This window comes from Muntiacus reevesi, chromosome 7, assembly GCF_963930625.1.
Source record: "Muntiacus reevesi chromosome 7, mMunRee1.1, whole genome shotgun sequence".
NCBI lineage: Eukaryota > Metazoa > Chordata > Mammalia > Artiodactyla > Cervidae > Muntiacus > Muntiacus reevesi.
Window position 1 is genome coordinate 56,116,170 of NC_089255.1, and position 24,226 is coordinate 56,140,395.

Below are 24,226 nucleotides of genomic sequence, written 5' to 3' on the forward strand. Positions count from 1 at the left end.
CTGGACTGCAGAGGGTGTCTGGAGGTGGCTGGGGGTGGGAGGAAGGTGGGGAGCAGCAGAAGGCCCCTGGAACAGACTCTTGAGTGACTCAGAGCAGCTTTTCTCCCCTAAAAGGCAGGAGATTAATCCGCCTGACTGTGTGGGTGGGGGTTTGGGATGGAGGCTCAGTCTCTCCAGGTACATAGGCCCCTGGTGTATATATCTGTGCTCATGGAGGGACCACATTTAGTCCTGAAGAATCTGATTTTAGCCTCATGGGAGCCTCTGTCTCTCCAGAGCACAGTGGGTGGGTGGTGGGGCCAGGCAGGCCACCTGTGCACTGAAGGAAGCCTCTGAAGGGAGCGCTGACTTGGGCGATGCACCGAGTCTATGCCCACCCCAGCAAGCAGGGGCTCCAGACCCCACCCTACCCACAGCTCTCTTCTCTGCTCTGTTATCTAATCCACCCAAACTTTGTGTTTGGGCCTTTAGTCAGAGAAATTAGACTAGAAGAACCAACGTGCTTAGGAGTCTTAAAAGACTCCAAGCTGCCGGTTTTGACCTTGACCATGACTCCTCAGCCCCACGCAGCGTGATCTTAGCATCAGATGAAGTGAAGCAAGCCACTGTGTCACTTTAGTTCATCAGACCTTGCTGGTGTCCCTAAGTCGCATCCGCCTCACTCACCAGATTTGGCTCCAGATGGCTTGAGTGATTAATAAAAAATCCAGACCACCATAGAGACTACAGATTCTCCATCCCTGAGAATTGCACATCCTCCACCCATGTGCTGGAGGAAATCTACTTGGCCATTCTCCTCCACTGCTGGCCGGAGCCTGGGGGCCTGGACCACCCGCACACCACATTCTGGGAAGATGACTGTGCTGTGGGGACTGGGGCTCATGTGGGTTTATCTCTGGTGAGTTTGTGTTATATGGATGAGATCATAACCCCTCCCCACACCCCCAGTGAGGGCCACAGCAGTGGCTGCAGTGAACGTAGCCACATTGTCTGTGGCATCGCCAGCCCAGAGCTCAAGTGGGAGGCGCTCTGTGTTTCCTGAACAGCCGCCCACGGGGGTCCCACCATCATAGGTGTGAGTCCCATGTTTGCAGCATAGGTGTGGTAGGTGTGAAATGTCAGGGTAGGGGATGATCCTGAGCACCTGGAGAAGTCAGACTGATTCAGAACTGCTCCACAGCTTCCGCACGGGGTGGGGGACCAGGGGTGGGGTGAGGCTCTTATACAGTCCTACAGGGAATGTGGACTCCAGGGTGAGTGGGAGAGAGGAGAGACTGGTGGGGAGGGTGAGGAGACGGAGACTGTTAGTGGCTGTTAGGCATCTGAAGGTCATTTCAGGTTTACCTCATCCCGGTATAACTCACTGACATTTGGGGTATGGTGGTGGTGAGAGTTGACCCCCCGTTTGTGCTTGGTTTATAAATGGTAGAAAAAGACTGTCTGAGCGTTGCTTTCTGTCTTGTATCTATGCAAGGGATGCAGGCTTTAGAACTGAGCCTTGCACCAGCCAGGGAAGCGTAGTCCCATCTATTCCTGTTTGCTCAAGGATGCATTGTAGGGTCTTGATTGTCCAGACACTTGCTCTGGTTTTCCAAGTGGTTCTCAGCAGTTCACCTGTTAAGTCTTGTTGACAATTCTTAAACGGTTTACTTTTTTGTTTTGTTTCTCTTGAAGTGTAGTTGATACACAATATTATATGTTACAGGTGTACAGTATAATGATGTACAATTTTTAAAGGTTGTATGCTCCATTTATAGTTATTACAAATATTGGCTCTATTCTGTATGTTGTACAATATATCCTTGTAGTTTATTTTATACATGACAGTTCGTACCTCTTCTTTAAATGTTTTTTATCGTGGTTAAAGTCACATAATATAAAACATACTGTTTTAACCCGATTTAACTGTATAGTTCAGTGGCCCTAAGTACACTCACACAGTTGTGCAACTCTCACCCTCATCCATCTCCCAAAGTTTTCACTTTCCTAAACTGAAACTTCTCCTGTTAAACACTAAACTCCCCACTCCCGATCCCAGCCTACCCCCAACCCCTGGCATCTAGCGATGTAACAGTTTGTACCTCCTCCTCGCCACCCCCCACCATCTCCCCAGTGGTGATCACTAGTTTGTTGAACTCTTTACTCTTTTCCTCCAGGATGGGAAAGTGATCGTGTGGGATTCCTTCACCACTAACAAGGTAAGGCCTTGTCCCCGGCGGACTGAGACACTTCAGAATCCCAGTCCTGTCCTCATCCTCTCCAAGCATCGCGCTAGTGGTTGCCCTGCCCCTCGGGAGCCTACTTGGGGGTGTAAACTCCACGGAAGCCCATCTGTGTTCAGATGGCTCAGCAGCCCGCTGTAGCATTCATTCCTCTCAAGTCCAGCCCTTGGCCGGGAGAAGAGCATGCAGGGCTGACGTGGAGGCTGCTGACATGGAAACAGAAAAGAGTGTGGCCCAGAAACGTGTCACATTCACACTTGCTACTGCATTGATGATTTTTCTTCTGATTGATGAGAAGAGATGCCAAATCCCCAGTCTTCTCTTCTAGCTCTCTCTTGCACTAGACCCCATGGTGGGTGGGGAGCTGAGACTTCAGTGGGATTAAACTGCACTTCATGGGGGTGCCATGGAGTCTGAGCCCCTTACAAGTCTGGTGTAGACATGCACGGCTCCAAATGAGACCTAAGTTTAGACTATTAACTAAACGGAAAGGGCAGAATCTATGTGTAGGTGAGCCTGCGTGCCTGCATTGTGTTGGCATTTATGGTAACAAGTACTATATATTAAATATGGACTCCAATATTTACTTAGAAAGACAGTCTCCCTTTCATTGTATAAAAAAGAAAACCCATATCTGTCTCAACAGCATCCTTATTGTGCATTATTGAACATGTTCACTAAATGTCATAATAGGCGGTTGGTCTGGTCAAGAACCATCTTGTAGAGCAAAGTCCTAAATGGTCCCGCCCCTGGGGAATAACAAAAATGACAATATAGCAGTTTGCAGAGGGCTCCCTATATGTCACTCTGCCTCTCCCAGCACTCCTCAGCATCTTCAGGAGTAGGGGCGTGGGGATCCTTCCATTTAAGCCTTAGCATGGTGGAAAGCACGTGCTGCCTGGTTTCTGGGGAGCTGTGGTGTTGCCACTGGAGGCCCCTGGCAGGGCACGTAGTCACTGCTGGTCAGCAGACGGGCTGGATGCCCTGTGCAGAGAGTGCCCACCTCACCTCCTTGGTGATACCCTGAGGCTATTCATGGTGTCCAAAGGGCTGCCAGGCTGGGAGTGACAGCAGAATCTTGACAGGAGTATCAGGGCCAATGTCTCCCCACAGAAACACAGAGGATCATAACAGGAAAGAAGACCAGCACTTGAATGTACTTTAGAAACCATCTAGTGCCATCTTCTCCCTTGCCAGGTGGAGAGGGAAACTGAGGTAGGACAGATGGCCAGCCTGCGTGAGGCTACACGTGTCACTGGTGTCAGGACCGGGACCAGGGCCCATGGCTCCCACGGAAATAAGGCCACAGACCCAGAAGTTGTTTAAGTGTGCCTTGGTTGCTTATCTGTATATGCAGGAGAATATGGGTGACTCAGACCCCAGCCAGAATCCGAGGACTTTCATGTCCTCTTAATGCTTCCATTTTACTGGTTCCCTTTTCTCCCTCCACTCCGCCTCCCCACCCTCACCCACATTCCTGCCTGGAATGGTTTAGGACCCACAGGGGACAGAGGCTGTTGTACACTCACTCACAAGTAAACAAACTTACAGATATAAAAAGTCGAGTATGTTTTCAAGTAAATAAGATGAAGTGTGTGTGTGTGTGTGTGTGTGTATCTGAAATGAAATTTGGATAGTCTTTTTAAAGAAAATGAGCCCCAGTATTCATTCAGAACAACAGGGGGAGTATAGCAGTAAGAAAGAAGATGTTAAGGATATTTTTTTGCTAGGTGAGATTTTTAACTCGTAGAATGTATAATATAAGGCTTGGATGATTATTGGAGAGCTGAGTCTCCTCACCAGTCTCAGCCCCTTTGAAACTGGAATGTAATTTGGTAGATGCCTCAACAGTTTTACTTGCTAAAGCTGACCTTTGTGTAGAAGCGCCCTCATTGATCCTAAGCACGGTGTGTGCTGTGTTTCAGGAGCATGCAGTCACAATGCCCTGCACGTGGGTGATGGCATGTGCGTATGCCCCATCGGGATGTGCCATTGCATGTGGGTAAGTAGGGGAGACAGCAGCCTTTCATATGTCCTGGTAGCCATAAAACACTGTTCTGTAAACAAAACATACAGATAAGAACTTGTAATTTTTGTTGATTACTTAAGCACTGTGTAATCCTCCTTGAATTTTATCAAGGAAAAAAAACTGCAGAATGTCTTTCATAATTTATTTTCATTACAGATTGACATGAGCATAAGTTTAAAATCTATTCTCTCCGCTCTCAGATGCTGTTGGCGGGGACCACAAATTTGTGCAGATACTTTGGAAAGCATGTTGATAATATGTATTCAAAGACTTGAAAAATTTATGACCATTGATCTAGTGATTCCGCATTTAAGAACTTGTTTGAAAGAAAGAAATATAGAAAAAACATATGAGCAATAACATTTACTGTATTGTTATTTAAAATAAAGCAAAAAGGGGAACAATATGTGCACCAAAAAAAATTAAGTGAATGGTGGTACATGAATTGAATGGAATATTATGCAGCTGTTAGAAAGGAAATTCTTAATGACAGTAAGTGAAAAGAGCATCAAGATTAATAGGAATATTGTGCATTAATCTGTTTTTCTTGTGCTCAGTTTAACAGAGTTGGCAGTGAGAATTGCAGTCACGATAATTTCCTGTCCTTGTGTTAATTCTGGACCATTCAAAGTATTTCTATAGTAAGAGCTCAGCCATATTTAGAGAAGAAGTGTCAACATAAAGGCTGTGATGAACTACACCAAAATGCAATTGTAGTTCTCCTGGATGTTGAGACTATGGGTGTTTTTCTTTTTGTCACAATTTTGTCTATTTTCAGTTTTTTTAAATCATATGTTATTTTTATAATCAAGAGAAAATAATCATATTATTTCAAATATGAAAATGCTGGACCTCCAAGCAAAAACTTTGGAGCCTTCTCCAGCCAGGGTCACCCCAGCCATCACTCCCCACATCTTCTCTGTTTAGACCGTTGTTTTGAGGCAACTTCCCACTCTCTCCACTTGCTGAGATCCCTGGAGACCCTGCTTACATACATGCATTTCATATTTTCCCTTTTTTTAAATAACTCAAAAGTAGATTGTATCATTTTATAACTGGATGGCAATATTTATATGAACTGTATACCCATGTACTTCCTAAAAGGATATGAAGTGACCACAATAAAAGATAAAGATATAAATATAGATGTGAACACACATACATGTTTAACACATTTATATACATATGATGCAGTTATAAGGTAGGTGTGAAGGAGTTTGGACAGCTCAGCAGTTACACGGCATAAACCCCCCTGAACTCCCCTCAACTTCACATAGGCACAGGGTCATGCCCCAAAATTACCATCAGCCTCAGGAATTAACTAGAACTCAGGAAAGTGCTGTACTTAATGCTCACAGTTTCATCACAGTGAAAGGATACAAATTAGAACCAGCCAAAGGAGGAGATGCACAGGGCACAGTCCAGGAGGGGTCTAAACATGGAACGTCCGGTCATCCCCTCCCTGTGAAGTCACATGGCCTTCCTCCTTGCATCACACTGCAGAACTTTTCTGCGTCGCATAGCATTACAACTAATCCTAAATGTGAGTATCCCAACAGAGCTGCAGCAGTGACCCTGAAGCTTCAGAATAGGAGAACATGTTTCACCTCGAGGGTTAGGGAAGCCCAGTCTCGAGCATGCTTGTCTGTTGTCACAGCCGGGTGCCAATTGTTCTCACCCACATGATCTATAAACAAGCTTGCCAAGGCCAGTCACTCGTCATAAACTAGCCAGCCCTACACCTGTACCTCCAAGCAATTAAAAAGGCACAGGGCCTCAGAAGAGAGTACCCCTCCCAAATGTCATTCCCCACAAAATAGAAGCAGGGCTCCTTGGAGTCAGTCTGGGCAGGAAGAGAATAAAGCAAACTGAAGGTGTTTCCTTGTTCCAGGAAGCAAGGGAACATTCAGTCATATCAGTGGAGTCATATAAAATGGAAAACAAGACCCACTTGAAGGGACCCTCAGTGTCCAAATTTCAGATAATTTCAGCATCACATGACATGATGATAGTAATGAATCTTAACACTTTGACATGCCTTCCTCACTAAGTTTGATCATTTCTGGTTTTTGATTTAGTGAGAGACTTGCAATGCTTCCTTTCACTTAAACACTTCGAGGCTGTTGTAGGGTTAATAATTGGCCTAATTTCATTATAGTTGTGTCTCAGAAAATAGGGAGGCCTGAGGGGAAGAAGAGAGATGGAGAAACAGCTGAGCGGTGGAGCAGTCAGAACACATATGGCATTTATCGATTAAGTTCACCATTGTAAACGGGCACAATTTGTGGCATTCCTAAACCATTATAGTAGTAACATCAGAGATCACTGATTACTATAAAAAATGTAATAACAATGAAAAAGTTTGTAATATTGTGAGAATTACCAAAACGTGACACAGAGACATGAAGTGAGCAAATTGTTGTTGGAAAAATTACACTGATAGACTTGCTTGAGGTAGGGTTGCCACAAACCTTCAATTTGTAAAAAGTGCAATAAAGCAAAATGCAGTAAAACAAGGTATGCTTGTAATCACCAGCAAGTCACCCTTACTGTCGAAAGATCTTGTGGTCCCCACTTTGACCAAGTAATCAAAGTTGGCACCACCAATCTTGGACTGAGAGGCATGGCAAGCCTCCTAAAGTGAAGCAGTAAGAAAGAAATATACAGTATCACCTTTATATATCGCATTTGTATTGTTGCTAAAAATGTTAAATGTAACATTAATAAAAGTGAAAGTGTTAGTGGCTCTGTCTGTCCAGCTCTTATGACTCCATGGACTGTAGCCCACCAGCCTCCTCTGTGCATGGAATTCTCCAGGCAAGAATACTGGAGTAGGTAGCCATGCCCAACACGACAAATCCACACTGTGGGACATTCTATAAGACAACTGACCTAGTGACATCTCTCATTATAAACAGTCAAAAACTGTGTCCGTCCTCCATTAAAAGATCTTGTTGTTGTTTAGTCGCTCAGTCGTGTCCGACTCTTTGCGACCCCATGGACTGCAGCCCCCCAGGCTCTTCTTGTCCCTGGGATTCTCCAGCAAGAATACTGGAGGGGGTTGCCATTTCCTTCTCCATTAAAAGATCTTAAAAAGATATAAAAACAGAAAGTAACGTGTAGACCTATTTGGGCTCTGGATCCTTGAGACAGTTGGGAAATTGAATATGGATGGCTTACTACATAGTGTTACAGAATTTTTGTTTTCTCAGATGTGATAATGAGTTAGTGATTATAAAGGAATGGTCTTATTTTTAGGAGATGTAATTTGCAGATTGAAGTATTTAGACGTCACTGTCATACATGCAGTATGTCATATCTGCAACTTGCATTCAGATGGTTCAGAGTTTGCTCCCACAAATGCGACAAAATGTTAAGTTAGCGAATCCATGTGAAGGGATCTGGGAGTTCGTTGTACTATTTTTCTTTCAGTTTTACTATCCATTTAAAAATATTCAAAGTAAAAGTTTAGGGATAGGTTACAACATATAATACTGACAAAGGACAACGTTTTTGAAAGTGTATGTGAATGAGAAAGTATACACATGTTCTATCGCCCTGTATTAACCCTTCTGTCTTTTCCTGCTAGTGGTTTGGATAATAAATGTTCTGTGTATCCTCTGACATTTGACAAAAATGAAAACATGGCTGCCAAAAAGAAGTCTGTTGCTATGCACACCAACTACCTGTCAGCCTGCAGCTTCACCAATTCTGACATGCAGGTAAATCAGGGGCCTGGGTGATGATGGGCCAGCCTGCAGGGGGAGCAAGTTCAGTCGTGGAAAACTAAAGAGGGTGCAGGTGAGGAAACTGTTTCCATGTCCCTCTTCACAGGAGAGTGTGTGCGCTCCAGCAGTTGGCCCTAAGAGGAAGCTCCTGTTGCTTCTCACTGGTTTTATATGTACTATAATTTATATATATATATATATATATATATATATATGTATATATATATATATATAATTTTATATAGAAGGTTAAGTCACTTTAGTTGACTCTTTGCAACCCTGTGATCATATCCCACCAGGCTCCTCTGTCCATGGGATTCTCTAGGCAAGAATGCTAGAGTGGGTTGCCATGCCCTCCTCCAGGGGATCTTCCAAACCCAGGGATCAAACCCACATCTTTTTTATCTACCGCATTGGTAGGCGAGTTCTTTACTACTAGTGCTACCTGGGAAGCCCAAATATTTTATACTTATTTACTTATTTATTATATATATATATATATATATATATATATATATATATTATAATTTTGGCCACACCACATGGCTTGCTGAATCTCAGTTCCCCAACCAGGGATTGAACCCAGGCCACAATGATGAAAGTGTGGAATCCAAACCACTAGCCCACCAGGGAACTCCTAGTTACATTATTATTTTTAATAAAATCAGAAATGGGTAAAGTCGGGGCTGTTGATTGTTGGTATAGTTGAAATGAATTCCCTGCCATATCAAACCTCCTCCTCCAGTTGAGTTGGTGGGGGTGAGAGTGGATCAGGGAACCTTCTGGGGTGGTGGAAATTCCTGTCTTGAGTCAGAGAAGTGGTCCCAAGGTCCTCCTGTGTATAGAATTTCACTGGGTGCTGACTTTCAGAGTTGTGCACTTGACACACCTCACTTTACCTACATTAGACTTCTGTTTTAACAAATGTGAAGAGAGAAGGCTTTATGTAGAAAATCTGTGCCCTGCTTTGAATAAGCCACAAAGTGGAGATAATAACGTAGGCTACGTTTTCTTTCAGAATTCTAAACATTCTGCAGTGCCTTTGTCACATCTCTCCAGCAAACCCTCATAGATGCCACCACCCACATGGCCAGCTCCCAGTGGTGGCTGAACAGCGGGGAGGCTGGGAGCCTGGAGCAGGAGCAGGGGTTCATAAACATGCCTTGAGAGGCTGCCTTGGAGGACAGTGTGTTGCCAGTGAGGTGTGAGGGGAGCACTTTGGGAGGCAGGCAGCCTGAGAGGCAGGAGGACTAGGTTACATGCCCTGTATGGTGGAGCTGACCCTACAGATGGTAGGGGGCCATTGCAGGGCTTGGGGCAGGTTGGGTTTATTTGAAGGAGGAGATTGTCTGAGTCAGACTAAAGCCCATTCTGGTTTCAGCTGACTGATGTCAGGAGGTGGGCCAGCAAGGGTAGTGGTAGGGAGACCTGGTGATGGGTGATTGTTAGATTGCTGTCTGGGGGCAGCGTTCTGATTGGGAGGCTCGTGTTGACCCTGTTGTTTGCCACCAGGAGTCTTGCAGGTCTGTGTCGGGGGCACGGTGGCCCTGGCTGTGGCCGTGGCCATTCCTCATGTCTTTGGGTGTGAGGAGCAGCCAAAGCAACAGAAGATGTTTAGTCTGATGTTCTAGCTGGTCAATTCTAAACGAGGTTTTATTATCCTCTGTGTTTCTTTTTCTCACCTACAAGTGAGGATGGCAGTATATTCCTCCCTCATGAGGTTTTCTGAGCATTAAATGAGATGATTTGTGTAAAATATTTAGTGTTGTTTCTTAGTAGCTAAATTGTGTCTGACTTTTTTGTAACCCCATGAACTGTAGCCCACCAGGCTCCTCTGTCCTTAGGATTTCCCAGGCAAGAATACTAGAGTGGGTTGCCATTTCCTTCTCCAGAAGTACTTGGTATAAACCCTGGTAAATATCAATAAATGCTAGCTCTTATTATTTTATTATTAACATGAAGCTTCACAGGTGATTCAGATGCATGGCCTTTTTTGGATACCACTGAACTCATGAACTAAGCGTCCTTCCAGCCCTGGGATCTAAGATGAATAATGAAAACCTCAAAAGGCTGGTGTAAGACCTGCACTTTCTCTGCATTCCAAAATAAATGAGTGACAGTGGTGTTAGAGGATCTGTTTAGTGCATTTATCATAATGAATGTTTGATTTTTAAATTTTATTTTTTACTTACATTATAAAGAAGATCACAAATATTTAAAATATTTTAAAGATTAAGAATTTACTGTTAACTTTTAAAAAACTATTCATTTCTTTGATCAAAGAGTATGTCATGAAAAATTTCCATTAAAGAGCTAGACTGAGGACTTCCCTGGTGGCTCAGATGATAAAGAATCCACGTACAATACAGGAGACCTAGGCTCAATCCCTGGGTTGGGAAGATTCCCTGGAGAAGGAAATGGCAACCCACTCCAATATTCTTGCCTGGAGAAACCCATGGAAAGAGGAGCCTGGTGGGCTATAGTCCATGGAGTCTCGAAGAATCAGACATGACTAAAACGACTTAGCACAGCACACTCTGTTTCATGAATTTTTTACAAAGCTATTAGTCCTGATAAGTAAGTTGTTTAGTTCAGAGTCTTATCCCACAGGATCAGGTTATTTCCTGGAGCAGGCAGCTAGCTTATTTTTGTTTGGTCTCAGTATTGTCTAATGCAGCACTGGGAAGGTGTGGCTTGCCCTGGAATTGATTAACATGGGGACAGGGAGTTAGATGGGTTTCCTGCCAATCCTGTTAATGGAGCCCCAGGAGAGCAGAACCAAGGCACAGTCTTTCTGCAGCCCTGCCACCTAGCAGAGGGCCTGGACGCGGTCAGCACACAGCAGGGGCCTGGTCCTGCATGTGTGCGTCCGCACCCCTCAGTGGCCCAGGGAGCCCTGGGTGTGGGTGCACGTTAATGTCTGGGAAGCTCCGTGCTGGGCTTGGCTGCCTGTGGGGCCTGCTGGGGGTTCTGTTCAGCAGTATTCACAGAGCGCTTCCTACGTGTCAGACAGACAGGTACTGCAGGAAGGCCTCCAGATTTCATCCTCTGCTAGAGGACAGGCGTGTAAACAGCTCATAACAGCAAGGGTGTCAAAAATGGACTGTCTTTCTCAGTACTGGCCAGTGAGTTCTGTGCTTGAGTCCAGATTCAGCAGGGGTGTGTGTGTGTGTGTGTGTGTGTGTCTGTCTGTCTGTCTGTCTGTAAGGAGCCTTCTCTTCCCTTTGGAACTGCAAGCATCTGCTTGGCTTCCCCAGAGGCCCTAATGACCCCCTTCCTGTCCTTTCCGGCGGCAGATCCTGACAGCGAGCGGCGACGGCACGTGTGCCCTGTGGGATGTGGAGAGCGGGCAGTTGCTGCAGAGCTTTCATGGGCATGGGGCTGACGTGCTCTGCCTGGACCTGGCCCCGTCGGAAACCGGGAACACCTTCGTGTCTGGGGTAAAGATCCAAGGACGATCTCTAGGAGCCCTCTGTCCACCAGGGAGCCTCAGGGTGGCACTTCCTGTCCATTTGTGGGACTAGACGGGACACCCCTGGAGTGGGGCTGAGATCCCTTGGCTGAGTAGCAGAGAGTTGGCATCCAGGAGCAGTAGAGACGGCAGCAGGGCACCAGCGGTGAGGCATAGCCGTGGTGAGATCAGGGCTTTGGCACCAGTGGGACACTCTCCCGCCCCACCGCTGCCAGCCTCCAGCCCCTCCAGCTCCCAGGCACAGGGAGCGGCGTGTCTGAAAGCTCAGGGTCGGGCAGGCAGGCCACCATGGCAGAGGAGCACCACATGAGGAGTTAGGACACCTGGGACCCACCTTTGCTGCCTGACTCCACATTTCATCCTTTGTAAATTGTGCGGAAGGCACAAGCGCATTTGCCCCCCACCTCCCCATATATTCTACTATATTATGAATAGCAGAGGGAAGAGTTTCCAGTGTGTTATGCAAGTAGGAAAGGCAAGTATTTCTAGGACATCTGGGAATGAATGTGGAGAACTGAGCTGGCTGACCCGACCCTGGTCCTGTCTCATCTCTGAAGAGACAGTGGTGGGAGGGGATAGAGATGCAGACACCATCTGATGAGGTTTGCAGCTGGAACACATAAAGGCCCTTTGTTCCAAGCTGTTCACCTCTTAGTTCTGGACCTCAGGTGAGGGTTGTGAAGCCTCTAATTGGCAGGGACCCTGATTTTCTTCTTGGATATTTGGCCCCATCTGTGTAAGTTTCATTCCCGTGTCTTTGTATAACTGTATTCATCTCCAGTCAACTACGCTGTTTTTTCAGATTGTTGATATCATTATAGATAATATTGTCTCTTTCAGAGTATTAAACTTCGTGGTTTAGGGTCCTCCAAAGATTTGAAGGCACTCTGATTCCTTTGTCCACTTTCTCAGTAAAGATGTTGGAAAGTTGAATCCCCATTGCAGGTCTTTCTGAAACATCAATATGGTACCTCACCCACCCCTTCCTCTGAGCTGAAACCAACAATCTAATTTTAACCCATTTTTCCTTCTGTTTGTCCTTTGAGAGTCTAATTATACTGCTCATGCTTGATCACAGACTGCTCTGCAGAAATTTATCAAAATGCTTCTAGGATCAGGAGAGTATGCATAAGCTTGTTTTTGAGTCTCTGGATCATGTTAGCTACCCAGAGAGGGTTCATTTTATAGGTGTTGAGGCAGATACCCAGGGAGGTGACTTGCCTGAGCCACCCAGCTGACTGTGGGCAGCCCCCTGACTAGGCTGCTGGGCTGCAGCTGGCCAGGAGCACCTGACTGTCCACCTGTGTTCAGGCTGCCCCACCCACCTGAGGCAAGCCTGGGAGGTCCCACCATACCCACTGTCCACTTGCCCTCCCCTCTGGCCTTATAGAAGCAGAGATAAAGAGGAGGGGGAAACATGAAGAGAAATGCCTAGGAGGAAGGGGAGAAGGAGGCCTTGGAGAACTTGCAGCCATTTAGAAAGATAGCAGAGAAGAAAACATGCTAAAAAGGGTGTCTGGGTACCTTCTTTTGCTCCATTTACCCCAGGACCTAGCTCTGACCTCCTGAGGTCAGAGGGAAGTAGCCTTAAATAAAGCTAGTCTCAGGAAAAAAAAAAAAAACATGTTGTCAGAGCCATTTACTAATGGAAACTGAACGATCTCTGTGACATAACCAGAACTCATACCTGTCTGTGGGCAGTCCTTGCAGTAGTCATAACTCTGGGTAACTTTGCATTTGCAGGGATGTGACAAGAAAGCCATGGTGTGGGACATGCGCTCTGGACAGTGCGTGCAGGCCTTTGAAACACACGAATCTGACATCAACAGTGTCCGGTCCGTGAGTAGAATGTTCACATTGCTTCTCTATTTTCTGCTGTCTCCCAGCCTGGGCTAATGCTTAGCCTCCAGCCTCAATTTACTTTGCTGAGAGGCTTTTCCAGCAATAAGAGCTGATGTGTGGTGAGACCAAACGGTACTCCAGATTTCTTGGAGAATTTCAGTGTAATTGCACCAGAGGCAATGGCTATTTCCTGTCTAAACGAAGTCAGTGTTTTTTGTTCATTCATTCAACCAATATTTATTAAGTACTTATCTGCTGAACATTATTCCAGGAACTGGGAATACTGTTTTAAACAAGATAAAAGTTTCTACTTTCCTATAGGAGACAAACAAGACAAAGCACAGATAAATGTACAGTGTACAAAGATACTGATAAGTTCCATTGAAAAGTAAAACAGGGAACTGTGATGGAGATAGGTTATTTCTTTGACTGGTCAGGCATCTCTGAGAAATTGATGTTTAAATTGAGACCAGGATAGTGAAGGAGCCAGGCTTTCAAAGAGCTGGGAAGAGGATCAGGGAGATGAGATGCTCAGGGACCTAACAAAAGGCCAGGTGACCACTTGAGGTGGCTAACATGATGCATGTTTTGTCTTTAAAAGATCACTCTGGCTGCTGTATGGAGAATGCATTGTAGGGGGATGAGAATGGAAGTATTATGGTCAGTTAGAAGGCTGTTGTGTGAGTTCCAGATAGAAATGATGGTGGCTGAAACTAAAGAAGACACTGTGAGGATAGAAATGTCTAGACTTGGGAAGGATTTGAGAGTTTACCCTAATTTCAGGCTATCAGGTAAGGCTGCCAGAGTTTCGTGGATGCTGGTAAAAGGCATAAGATTCCTGGGTTAGAGATGAAGGATAGTTGATTACTAACAGTGTTGGCAGTAGCTATGCTAGTTATCCAAGCTCCAGTACCACAGGGTGACATGAAAAGGACTAAATGACACCTGGGCGTGCAAGGGGTTGCATTTCAGGAGGAGAACCCTGAGTCAGGGAACCTGAATCTTTTATAAGGGACCGTAACTCTGGTCCGTTTGCTAAAACCGGGAGGGTTGGAAGCAGTGCAGGGATAAGGCAGTGGTTGCACATGGATTTCGGAGTTCTGTCTTGGGCTAGCCAAGCATGAGATGCTACTGTATGACCAAGTGGAGACGTCAAGTAGGTAGCCGGATCTGTGAACTGGATTCCAAGAAAGAGGTCAGGACTTAACATATACATTTGAGAGATGGCACCATCAGGACAGCATTTAAAGTATAACCACTGAAGAATCTCCATTATACTTAGAGGAAAGCACTAGACTTATTCCCCTTAAAAGCTAGAACACACTAAGAATAATTACTTTATTAGTAGAAATGTTAATAAGAATTTTCTAGCTCACCGACCTTAAATGTAGGAAGGGAAAAAACTATCACTTTTTGCAGATGGGTGGAGAGTACCTAGAAAATTCAAGGAAATAATTTGAGAAATTACTACAGTAGATGAAGTTATTAAGATACAGGATAGACTATAAACCCACAAAAATAAATTCCTATATATTCAAGAAATATATATTCATGAAGAAACTGAGGCTGGGCCAGTTGAAGTCACTTGCCAAAAATATCCCCTGTAGTGAGTGGTCCGTGCAATCCCGTTTCATTCAATTGCAGTGTCTGTGTTTATAAGCACTGTCTTATCCCTGAGCTCTGGCCAAGCCTTTGGAATGGGATGTGTGATCAAGAGAAAGTAAGGATATAGGCATCTGCCTGTGTTCAGTGTCAGATACAAATAGACATATTGTCTCATTTATCCTCACCAACACTCTGCAAGGCCAGTGTCAACTGTCCCGTTTACAGAGAAGAAACTAAGAGGCCAGTGGGGCCTTCCGGCTGAGCCTCCGTTTCTGGTTTCTGTAATGAGGAGTCCTTGTGTCCCGAGAGTCCAAGGGCCCAGCATGGGACGGCCTTCCCAGAGGCTTCTGATGGTCACCCAGGATTGGGAATCACTGCTCTAAGTGCCTTCTCCCCACACTTCCTCTCTGCAGGTACTACCCAAGTGGAGATGCCTTTGCTTCAGGATCAGATGATGCTACGGTATGTTTAAATCCTCAAGAGCTTTTCCTATTTGAAGGAGAGATATGCTGACTTAATTTTATTTTTCAAAAATAATTGTTTTCCTGAATACAGAACTGATATGACTTCTATAAAGAAAACTTAGGGGGAAAAAAACTAAATTTTGTTAATCATTCTACACAAGAAAAATCACAGTTGAGTAAATTCCTTTCTTTTTAGTTTTTAAACAAATGCTGTTTTATAATTTGCTTTTTGCACTTAGCAATAGATTGTGAACATTTTCTCATGCCAATAAATACTTTCCTACATTATATTTTCTTAATGATTGAATAGTTTTCCTTATTATGGATATGTCATCATTTACTAGCCATTCTTCAATCTGGGGACATTTAGGTTTTTTTAAGGATTTTTTTTTTTCCCTGTTAAAAACTCTGCTATAAGCAAGTATTTTTGGTACCTCTCTTATTTTTTCCTTAGGATGAATTCTTATATGTAAACTTGATGAGTCAAAAACTGGCCTAATTGTAAGGGTTTTGATACTAGTTGCAAAATAATGTTGACCTGTTTGTCAGTAGGCACAACTTTATTGTGCTCTCAAAATAGCAAATATCTTATTAAATAATGAATTTCACCTTACTTGGCTATTGTGAAAGAAATTACAAGGAATAGACTGAGAATTTGATAATAATGAAAATTTAAAACTTCGTATGCCAAAGATTATTTAACAAAATACAAGGGCATACATTTGGGGAATTTTAAAAGCTTTCCTTACCCTTTGGAATATCTTGGAAACAATTCTAAGGATTTCATCCTTAGCTATTCTAAGAAAATATTAAAGATGCATATAAAGATTTTGATAGAATGATCATGGCTTCCTCATAATTTTATTTATAAAAGAGAAAAATTAGACACAATCAAGACACTTAGCTGAGTATGGCTAAGTAGATTCTGATATATCCACATGAGGAATATAACAACCACGTTAATCCTATTTTTTGAATATTATTAATGATACTAAAAAATGTTCATAACATCATGCTAATTGAAGCAATAATGAAACATCCACCCCATTTAAATCCACACATAAAATAGATTAAGACTGGGATTTCCCTGATGGTCCAGTAGCTAAGACTCCGAACTCCCAATGCAGGGGTCGCGGGTTTGATCCCTGATAAGGGAACTAGATCTCACATGTTGCAAGTAAAGACGCTACATGCCACAATAAAGACTGAAGACCCTGTGCATGCCACAACTAAGACCTGTTGCAGCCAAATAAGTAATTTTTTTTTTAAGTAAATTAAGACTGAAGGAAGTAGCCAGGTGTTAGTAAATATCTCTAGGATTGCCTTCTTTATGCATTTCTGAGATTTTCTGAATTTTCTACAGTGAACACATATTCCTTATCAGAAAAAAAAGAAGGCTTACATTTTGTTTTTTGTACTAAAGAAATCTGCATTTGCTGTTTCTTCGAATCTCCAGTACTCCATGGGGATATAATAAGAATTGGGATTGAGGAAGAAAATACTGAGAGAAAACGAAAGGTTTTCTCCTTGACCCTCAAACCACATAAGCTACTGGCACCTGCCTGTAGCTCTGTGATCACTGATGCACCAAACAGGATCCAGAAACAAGTGCCTCTTTGTCTTCTTTGTCACCCCAGTGTCGCCTCTATGACCTCCGGGCAGACAGAGAGGTCGCCATCTATTCCAAAGAGAGTATCATCTTTGGAGCTTCCAGCGTGGACTTCTCCCTCAGTGGTAAGATTTTCCTGGGACTGTGAAACAGGAACTCAGAGTATCCGTCAAGCTTTCCCTCGCTGAACTTCCTATGGCCCCATGTGCTAAAAGAATCTATGCCTGCACGGATTTTCCTCCGATGCATTTTTGACAGTACATTTTGCCCAGCCTGAAGCAGTTTCCCCAGCCCATAAATGAAGGCTGGGCCCATCTAACACTCTTCTTCAGAACAATGATATATGAGAACTCCATCTTCTATGCCTTTAGGCATTTCCTCTCCAGCCTTTCATTTTCCCCTTCATGCTTGAAAAGGGACTTTTTTCAGAGGTGGAGGGAGTGAAGCGAGAGTCCACTTGTTAATGCCCCAAAGCTCATGTCACCTCTGCCTTCACAGCTGGAGAGGCTCCCAGGGAAAGTTAGGGCAGCACTGGTATATTTTGTCAGTGGACCATTCAGTTCTCCCATTCAGTCATGCAGCTGTGCCTTTGTGCTGCTGCTGCTGCTGCCTGGAACATCATTTTCCCTCCCTTCTCTGCATGGCAAACTCCTATTCAACCCTCAAAGGCCAACTCAGATAGTGCTTCTCCCATAGTATCCTCTTTGATCCCCTTTCCTCTATGATCACGTAGCACTTTACACATAGCTGAGCACTTCCATTTCAGCCCCTTCCACACAGCACTGCCATGATACATGAGTCAGCCTGCCCACCATCACCCTCCACAGGGACCAGCAACTGTGCGTTCTCCTCTTTGAATCCCCAGGGCAAACCACTATGCCTGGCACATAGTGGGCACTAAAGCCCTGTTTGTTGAATGAATGAATGAGCACAAGAAAGAGAGTCATGAAAAGAAAACCAAAAGGAAGGAACTGGTTGAGTAACCATCTTACCTCTCGCTTTAAGGTCGCCTGCTGTTTGCTGGATACAACGATTATACCATCAACGTCTGGGATGTCCTCAAGGGGTCTCGAGTCTCCATCTTGTTTGGACATGAAAACCGTGTTAGTACTCTGCGAGTTTCCCCTGATGGGACTGCCTTTTGCTCAGGATCATGGGATCATACCCTCAGAGTAAGAGAGAAGCTTTTCTACTTTCCCATGTGTGAGAGAGCAGGAGTGATTGGTCTTCTTGAAAGCGGAGAGGTCAGAGTAAGCTAGGATGGGCCTGGGCAGCCAATAGAGAACTCTAAGTTCAAGCCTATAGCCACAGAGGAATGATTTGCCTTGGGAGGTAGTGAGTTTCCCATCAGTGCAGGTATTCCAGCACAAATACCCTAAAAGTCTGATTCCAGCCTGTGACAAATCCAATTGCCAATCTCACCTCCCAGGAGCACCAGGGTCCTTATCCCAGTCACAGACCCCTGTGAAGTCCACACAGAGGCTTCAGGAGACCTATGAAGTCCATGCAGTTATATGCTAAATTGTGTATATGTGTGCATTTTTCCAGGAATAGTGTCCTTATGGCTTTATTAGATTCTCAAAGAGCTCCATGACTGTATCAGGTGTTGGCTCCCTAGAAATTCCACCAAAAAACTGTTCAGCAAGCAAAATTTACTTCACTGTGGAAGATCACAAACTTGACAGTCTTATTAGCATTTCAGGAGAGAGCAAAGGCAGATATTTATCTGCCAAAGGTTTTAGGGGTCTGATTGAAGGTAAATCTTTTGATGGAGGGACTTAAGTAGGATTGAACAAATTTGGGGCATAGCTTAAGATTGTTTGCTGGACACAGGGTCAGAGGAGGGAGAAAATTTCAAAGACTGTCTAGAAAAGTAGCTGGCCATTTGATGCTGCATATTATCCTAAGAAGTGTGTGTCATTTCTAAAATGAGTAATTGAATAGTCCAGTCTTAGGATAAACGGATTTTTTTCAAAATTCAAGAAATAAATAGTGAAGTTATTTGTGATTTCATCATCCTGGGCAAGAGTTTGCCAAATTAATAAAGCCATGTCAGTATACCCAGAGAGCTGGATGCATACAGAGGATTCCAGTTGTCAGTCTAAAAATTACCATTCCTTAGCAAGGGGGCCACAGATGCCCTTCAGACAGTTAACTAAGGGAGAGGGAAAGCGAGGGGCAAAGAAGCACCTTTGAGTTGCTAGGAATGAAGTATTATCCTGCTAAGACCTGTGAGTGCTCTATTTTGGACGCAGTGTGTATGTTTGTGTGTTATAGACTTTGATTTTCTCTCTTTAAACTCAGGTTTTACAAATGTCAACTGAAAAACAGACTGAAGATTATCTGTTTGTGTCTTTGCAGGTCTGGGCTTAATCACAGTGCACATAGGCACCTGAGAATAGAATCTGAAATCATCACATGTAAATATATCTTACTTCTAGAGGGTCTGAGAGTTTCTTGCAACTTAGCTTCAAGTGAGCAACTCCGTGACTGAAAGTTCAGCAAATGTCTCCAACATCACTATTAAGACCATCACCCTGGAAAGATCCCAGTATGAACCTCCAATACTGTGAGAACACCTCCCAGTACAGTGTTTTTCATTTTGAACATTTTTCAAAATATATCTGTTTTTAAGATTATTATAAATTATACTAGTCTCAACTCATTCTCTAGTCCTGGTAGAATTCTACTATTCCCAGTAGAATTGACCATTTACTATATATTCCGCTTTGTTTCCTGGAATCAAGTTATTTTTCAGAGCACTTTAAGAGCTGATTTTTCTCAGTGTACATTCTGACATTTGAAACCTTCCCCAGGAACTGCTGATTTTAATGGACTATGTGAGGACCACGTTACTTGGTCGTAGAAGAAAATTCCAAATGTAATGAGACAAAATCAATTCTTTTACATGTGGTTTTATTGTGAGAGTATCCTTTTCAGCCTTGCCTCCTCTTGTCTTTTTTTTTCTTCAGGTAAAACATTTCCATGTTACAAAGGAAGCAGAGATATGGGTAAAATAGACAGGTTTGATCTGTGCATCTTGTGATGGTGGCTTGTATCAGGAGGGCGGGACATTTTCTATCATTAGAGGGAAAAGCTGAGTGCTGTTTGGGACACAAACGCTTCTCAGAGGAACCAAGACCTTTCTGTGTGGGAACAGAGGACAGTAAACTTATTTGAAAACCTATTTGTGGTATTAGATGTATTAGGATTAGTAGCATCTACTCAGGCTAAAGTGATCTTGTCCATATCAATTATACTCATATTTATTGCATTGCAAGTGTAATTACATACACAGATTGATAGCTCTTGAATGATGATGTCTTTGCTTCACTTATATGGAGGAAAAAACATAATATCCTGCCTTTATTTAAAATTCAGCAGATCCTTCTGGACGATACCAAGTGCTTTAGTTATAGGATCCCTTATTTTCAAGTGTAGAAGCTTATCCTTTGTTTTAGAAAACTCCTCATTCATGAAGACAGCATGCAAACTTAGGGAAATAAAAAGTCACCTCAAACCAAAAACCATTCCTGGGTGAGGCTTGCCCTCTGGGTGGTTGGGTCTGCCGGGCCATGTCCTTGTGGTGTCCGAGGGCTGTGTGTGCTGAGTCCCCCGGATCCTCCGTCCCCTCTCATGGCCCTGCCACAGCCTGGCCCTTCTCCTGATGGTGGTTCCAGCTTTACAGGCCCAGCCCCAGGCTCTGCTGCTTGCAGAGGCCCTTCCAGACCTTGAGCCATCTGATAGGCCTGGGCCTAGTGCCCCTGTAAACCTCAGGGGGTGCACCAGGCCCACCCACAAAACTACTCATTCACATATCAAAATGAGTCAGAAATTCCCCAGGCCAGCTTTTCTATAAACTCTTTTAAAATAAACATAATGGTTATATTCAATCATTTGCCAAGAAAACATTTACTAAGGGTTTTACTACACAGTAAATCCTAGAGTAGAGAGAGAGACAATGTGAAAAGCCCCTACTCACCTCCCCCAATCTGCACCCCCTCCATCTCTGCTGCTCTACCCACCCTGAGAACAAGAGAGAAGACGGGCGGGAGCAGAGCCCAGAGGGACAGCCTTCAGCACCTTCTCCATTCTGCACAAGGGCTCAGGGGAGTGGACAGCAGGTCCACCCCGTTCCTGCCAACTGCTGAAGTGCTGGCCCCACAACATGTCCTGTGAAATCCCCAAGCTCTGCTCCCAGAAGGTTCTCCCAAGTTTGTTCCTGGGCTCCTAGTTATGGTACTTCCTTCCCTCTCTCCCACAGACCCTTCCACATGTCTGCAGTCTGACCTGGGCCTCCCAGAAGTGAAGGAAGACAGGGCAAAGGAGAAATCACTCAGGCTCAAGCAAATTCAAGGTTATATATTTGGAGAGGTGGGAGGTATTGTCAGTATACGTGCAAAGTAGCCCCTAACTTTACAATCAGAAAAGTGATTTTCAGGGCCCTAAGAAAGTATTCCCTCCAACACTCACTCCCATGGGCATTAAGCCACCTCCCCTGTAAGTATTTAATCTCACTTGGGTGTTGTTTAGTAGTATTATTGATGAAATACTTGGTTGGGAATATACCAGATTACATGGATATTCGGGGATAAACTTTAGGTAATAAATTGTATTTTGCATATTGAAAATAACACTGAGTGGAGTTTGTTAATCAGGCTATTTTTTTTTTAGAGGACTAGGAGGCAAAGGTACTAAACCATTGTGGTAAAGGGGTCAAACAGATGTGCCCACAGGTGTGTACAGCCCTGGACACCCCCTTTCCAGCCAGAGAAGAGAAAGGTTAGGCAGAGTAGGGGTTTAACAAGGAGGTGTGTGATGACAGGTGGTGTGGGAAATACCTGTGAACTAAAACCAAGGCAGCTGCTTTGAGGGAGTGGGCGGCTGGCCTCCCAGACGTAGGTCTGGGTTCAGGGCTCTGGAGTGAGCCCCGGGCCAGAGCAGGCACCCATTAGCCACTTCCCTCTTCCCATCCTGGGCCTCCTCCACACCCTTCCCTGGATTGTAAGTGACTTTAAAATAGCAAAAGTTGTAAGGGCCCTTGCAACCTGGCCTCTCCTAGTTGCTTGGCCATCAGGCTAGAAGGTGAACCTTCTAACACTTGATTGATCTTAAGAGGGGGACAGCATGGGGACAAATGTTTAGACCGAGCTTTTCCACTTTTACAGGATATATAATATCTAAATGCCTCTCAGCCTCAGTTTTCTCATCTAGCAAATGTGAGAGCTCTAAAATTCCTTCCCCTCTTCCCTTTCCTGTTCTCCTCCTCTCCCTTCCAACTCCTCCTGTCCCTTCTTCCTCATTCTTCCCCTTGTCCCCCCATCTCCTCCCTCCTCTCTCTTCTTATTTCACCTCCTTCCTGTCTCTCTCCTCCTCCTCCCTCTCCCCCTCCTCCCTACTCTCCTCCTTTTTCATTCACCCCTACAGTCCCGACTCATGTATCAAAATAGTAATTATTAAAGATTCATCTAGGCTAGTGGTTCTCAATGTTTTCATCTAAAGATCCTTCTACACTCTTAAAAATTATTGAGGACCACAAAGAGCTTTTTGTTTATGTTGCTTATATCTATCAATATTTATCATATTAGAAATGAAAACTGAGAAAAATTATAAAACACAGGATTCCAGAAGCAAATATTCTACTACCCATCAGTAGCCTCTTGAAAACTGAGAAAATGAGAGTTTTAAAAGCCACACGTACAAAAAAGGAGTCAGTGTTATTGTGAAAATAGTTTTGACTTTGGAGGGTCCCCCAGAAGGACTCCCAGGGTCATACTGACTTTGAAAGCAGCATATCTGGGCACAGAGAGGCACTGGGCAAGGCAAGAAACCAGCGGGGGCTGTGAATCCCTGACAGTCTTTTCAAAGGAAGACCCTTGGGATTCTGGGGTAAGCTCAGCTGCTGAGTTCAAAGATTAACTGGCACTGGGATTGGAGCTTCCCTCCGAGCCTAGGATTGCTGACTGAGCAGGCATTTGTAGATCTGCATTCCCCAAATGTGCCCACTGGTTTGACAGCAGGTTAAACACGCAGACCCTAAGGCCCGTCCCCTGGAGATCAGGATCGGGCAGGACTGAAGTGGACTGGGAATTCTGATGAGGGGGCAAGCTGGGGAAAGGCCTCAGTGAATCTTCTTGTCTGTAGATCCTTTGGGAGCACACGAAGCCAAATCACTTGCCATCTCACCAGTGACGGGGGAGAATCAGGTCACTCTTCAGAGCATCTGCCAAGCCCTCATTTTCTAACCAGGGCTTGGTGCTAGCTAGGCTGACCTTCAGGACTGGTCAGTCTCCACGGTGGGCGGACTCCCGCTAATTCTGGTGAAAGAAGTGAATATGTTTCTGTAGTTGTGAAAAGGATGCAGACCCTCTAGGGAGGAGATGGGGTCAGAAACAATGTGCTGATTGATTTAACCACATACATAAGAAAAACTCAATGCAAATATGGTATGAACATTTATGCAAAGACTGTGACAACAAAAATTGCCTCTCTTTGAACTCCAGGTTATCTAACCAACACACCACTGGGGAATGCTTAACATTTGCCTGGTTACTCATGTAAACCAGGAACCAGAAGTCACTGTTTCCAACCCGTCTGTGTTGCCCAGTAATAGGTGGCCTCCCCTCCTAGGTGTTACCTGAGGGAAATGAAAACATGTCCACACAGTAACTTGAACACAAATGTTCACAGCAGATCAAAGTGGAGCAACTCAAAGGTTCAACTGCCGATGAACGGATGGCCAAAACGTGGTATATCTAGACAATGGGATATTATTTAGCAATACAAAGGAATTAAGTACTGATTCAAGCTACAACATGGATGAGCTTTGAAAACATACCAGGTGAAAGAAGCCAGGCATATAGGACCACATAGTGAATGATTCCATTTACATGAAATGTCAGAATAGGCAGATCCATAGCAACAGAAAGTAGGTCACTGGTTACTTATGAGATTGGATATCCTTCGAGATAATGAAATTACACAGTGGTGATGGTTGCACTACCTTGAATATATTATAGCCCACTGAAATCTATACTTTAAAAGTGAATTTTAAAAAAACAAACAAAAAAAAGTGAATTTTGTGGTATTGTGAATTATATCACAATAAAGCTGTTTAAATGTATATGAAAAAATAGTAGGTGGTTTCTAGCTACTTTCAGTATTTTAAAAACAAAACCAGAAACCATATAGGTAAGGCTCACCAAAAATGTCACAAATTGCATTTTGGTTAGAAGTGGGGCAAGTGAGCCTGGTA

The 24,226-nt window shown here is 44.2% G+C and overlaps 1 protein-coding gene across 2 annotated transcripts in view; it reads left to right on the plus strand.

Moving 5' to 3' along the window:
* GNB5 (G protein subunit beta 5) overlaps nt 1-21,605 on the plus strand; it is a 32,832-nt gene extending 11,227 nt beyond the window's left edge. For both annotated transcript variants that reach the window (XM_065940441.1, XM_065940440.1), the window contains 9 exons: nt 2,157-2,198; nt 4,148-4,224; nt 7,841-7,973; nt 11,276-11,419; nt 13,195-13,286; nt 15,312-15,360; nt 17,000-17,096; nt 17,977-18,143; nt 19,333-21,605. In XM_065940441.1, the coding sequence (XP_065796513.1) occupies nt 2,157-2,198; nt 4,148-4,224; nt 7,841-7,973; nt 11,276-11,419; nt 13,195-13,286; nt 15,312-15,360; nt 17,000-17,096; nt 17,977-18,143; nt 19,333-19,344 (813 nt within the window). In that variant the 3' untranslated portion in view covers nt 19,345-21,605. The remainder of the gene's footprint in view (nt 1-2,156; nt 2,199-4,147; nt 4,225-7,840; nt 7,974-11,275; nt 11,420-13,194; nt 13,287-15,311; nt 15,361-16,999; nt 17,097-17,976; nt 18,144-19,332) is intronic.
* Nucleotides 21,606-24,226: the final 2,621 nt, after the last annotated feature.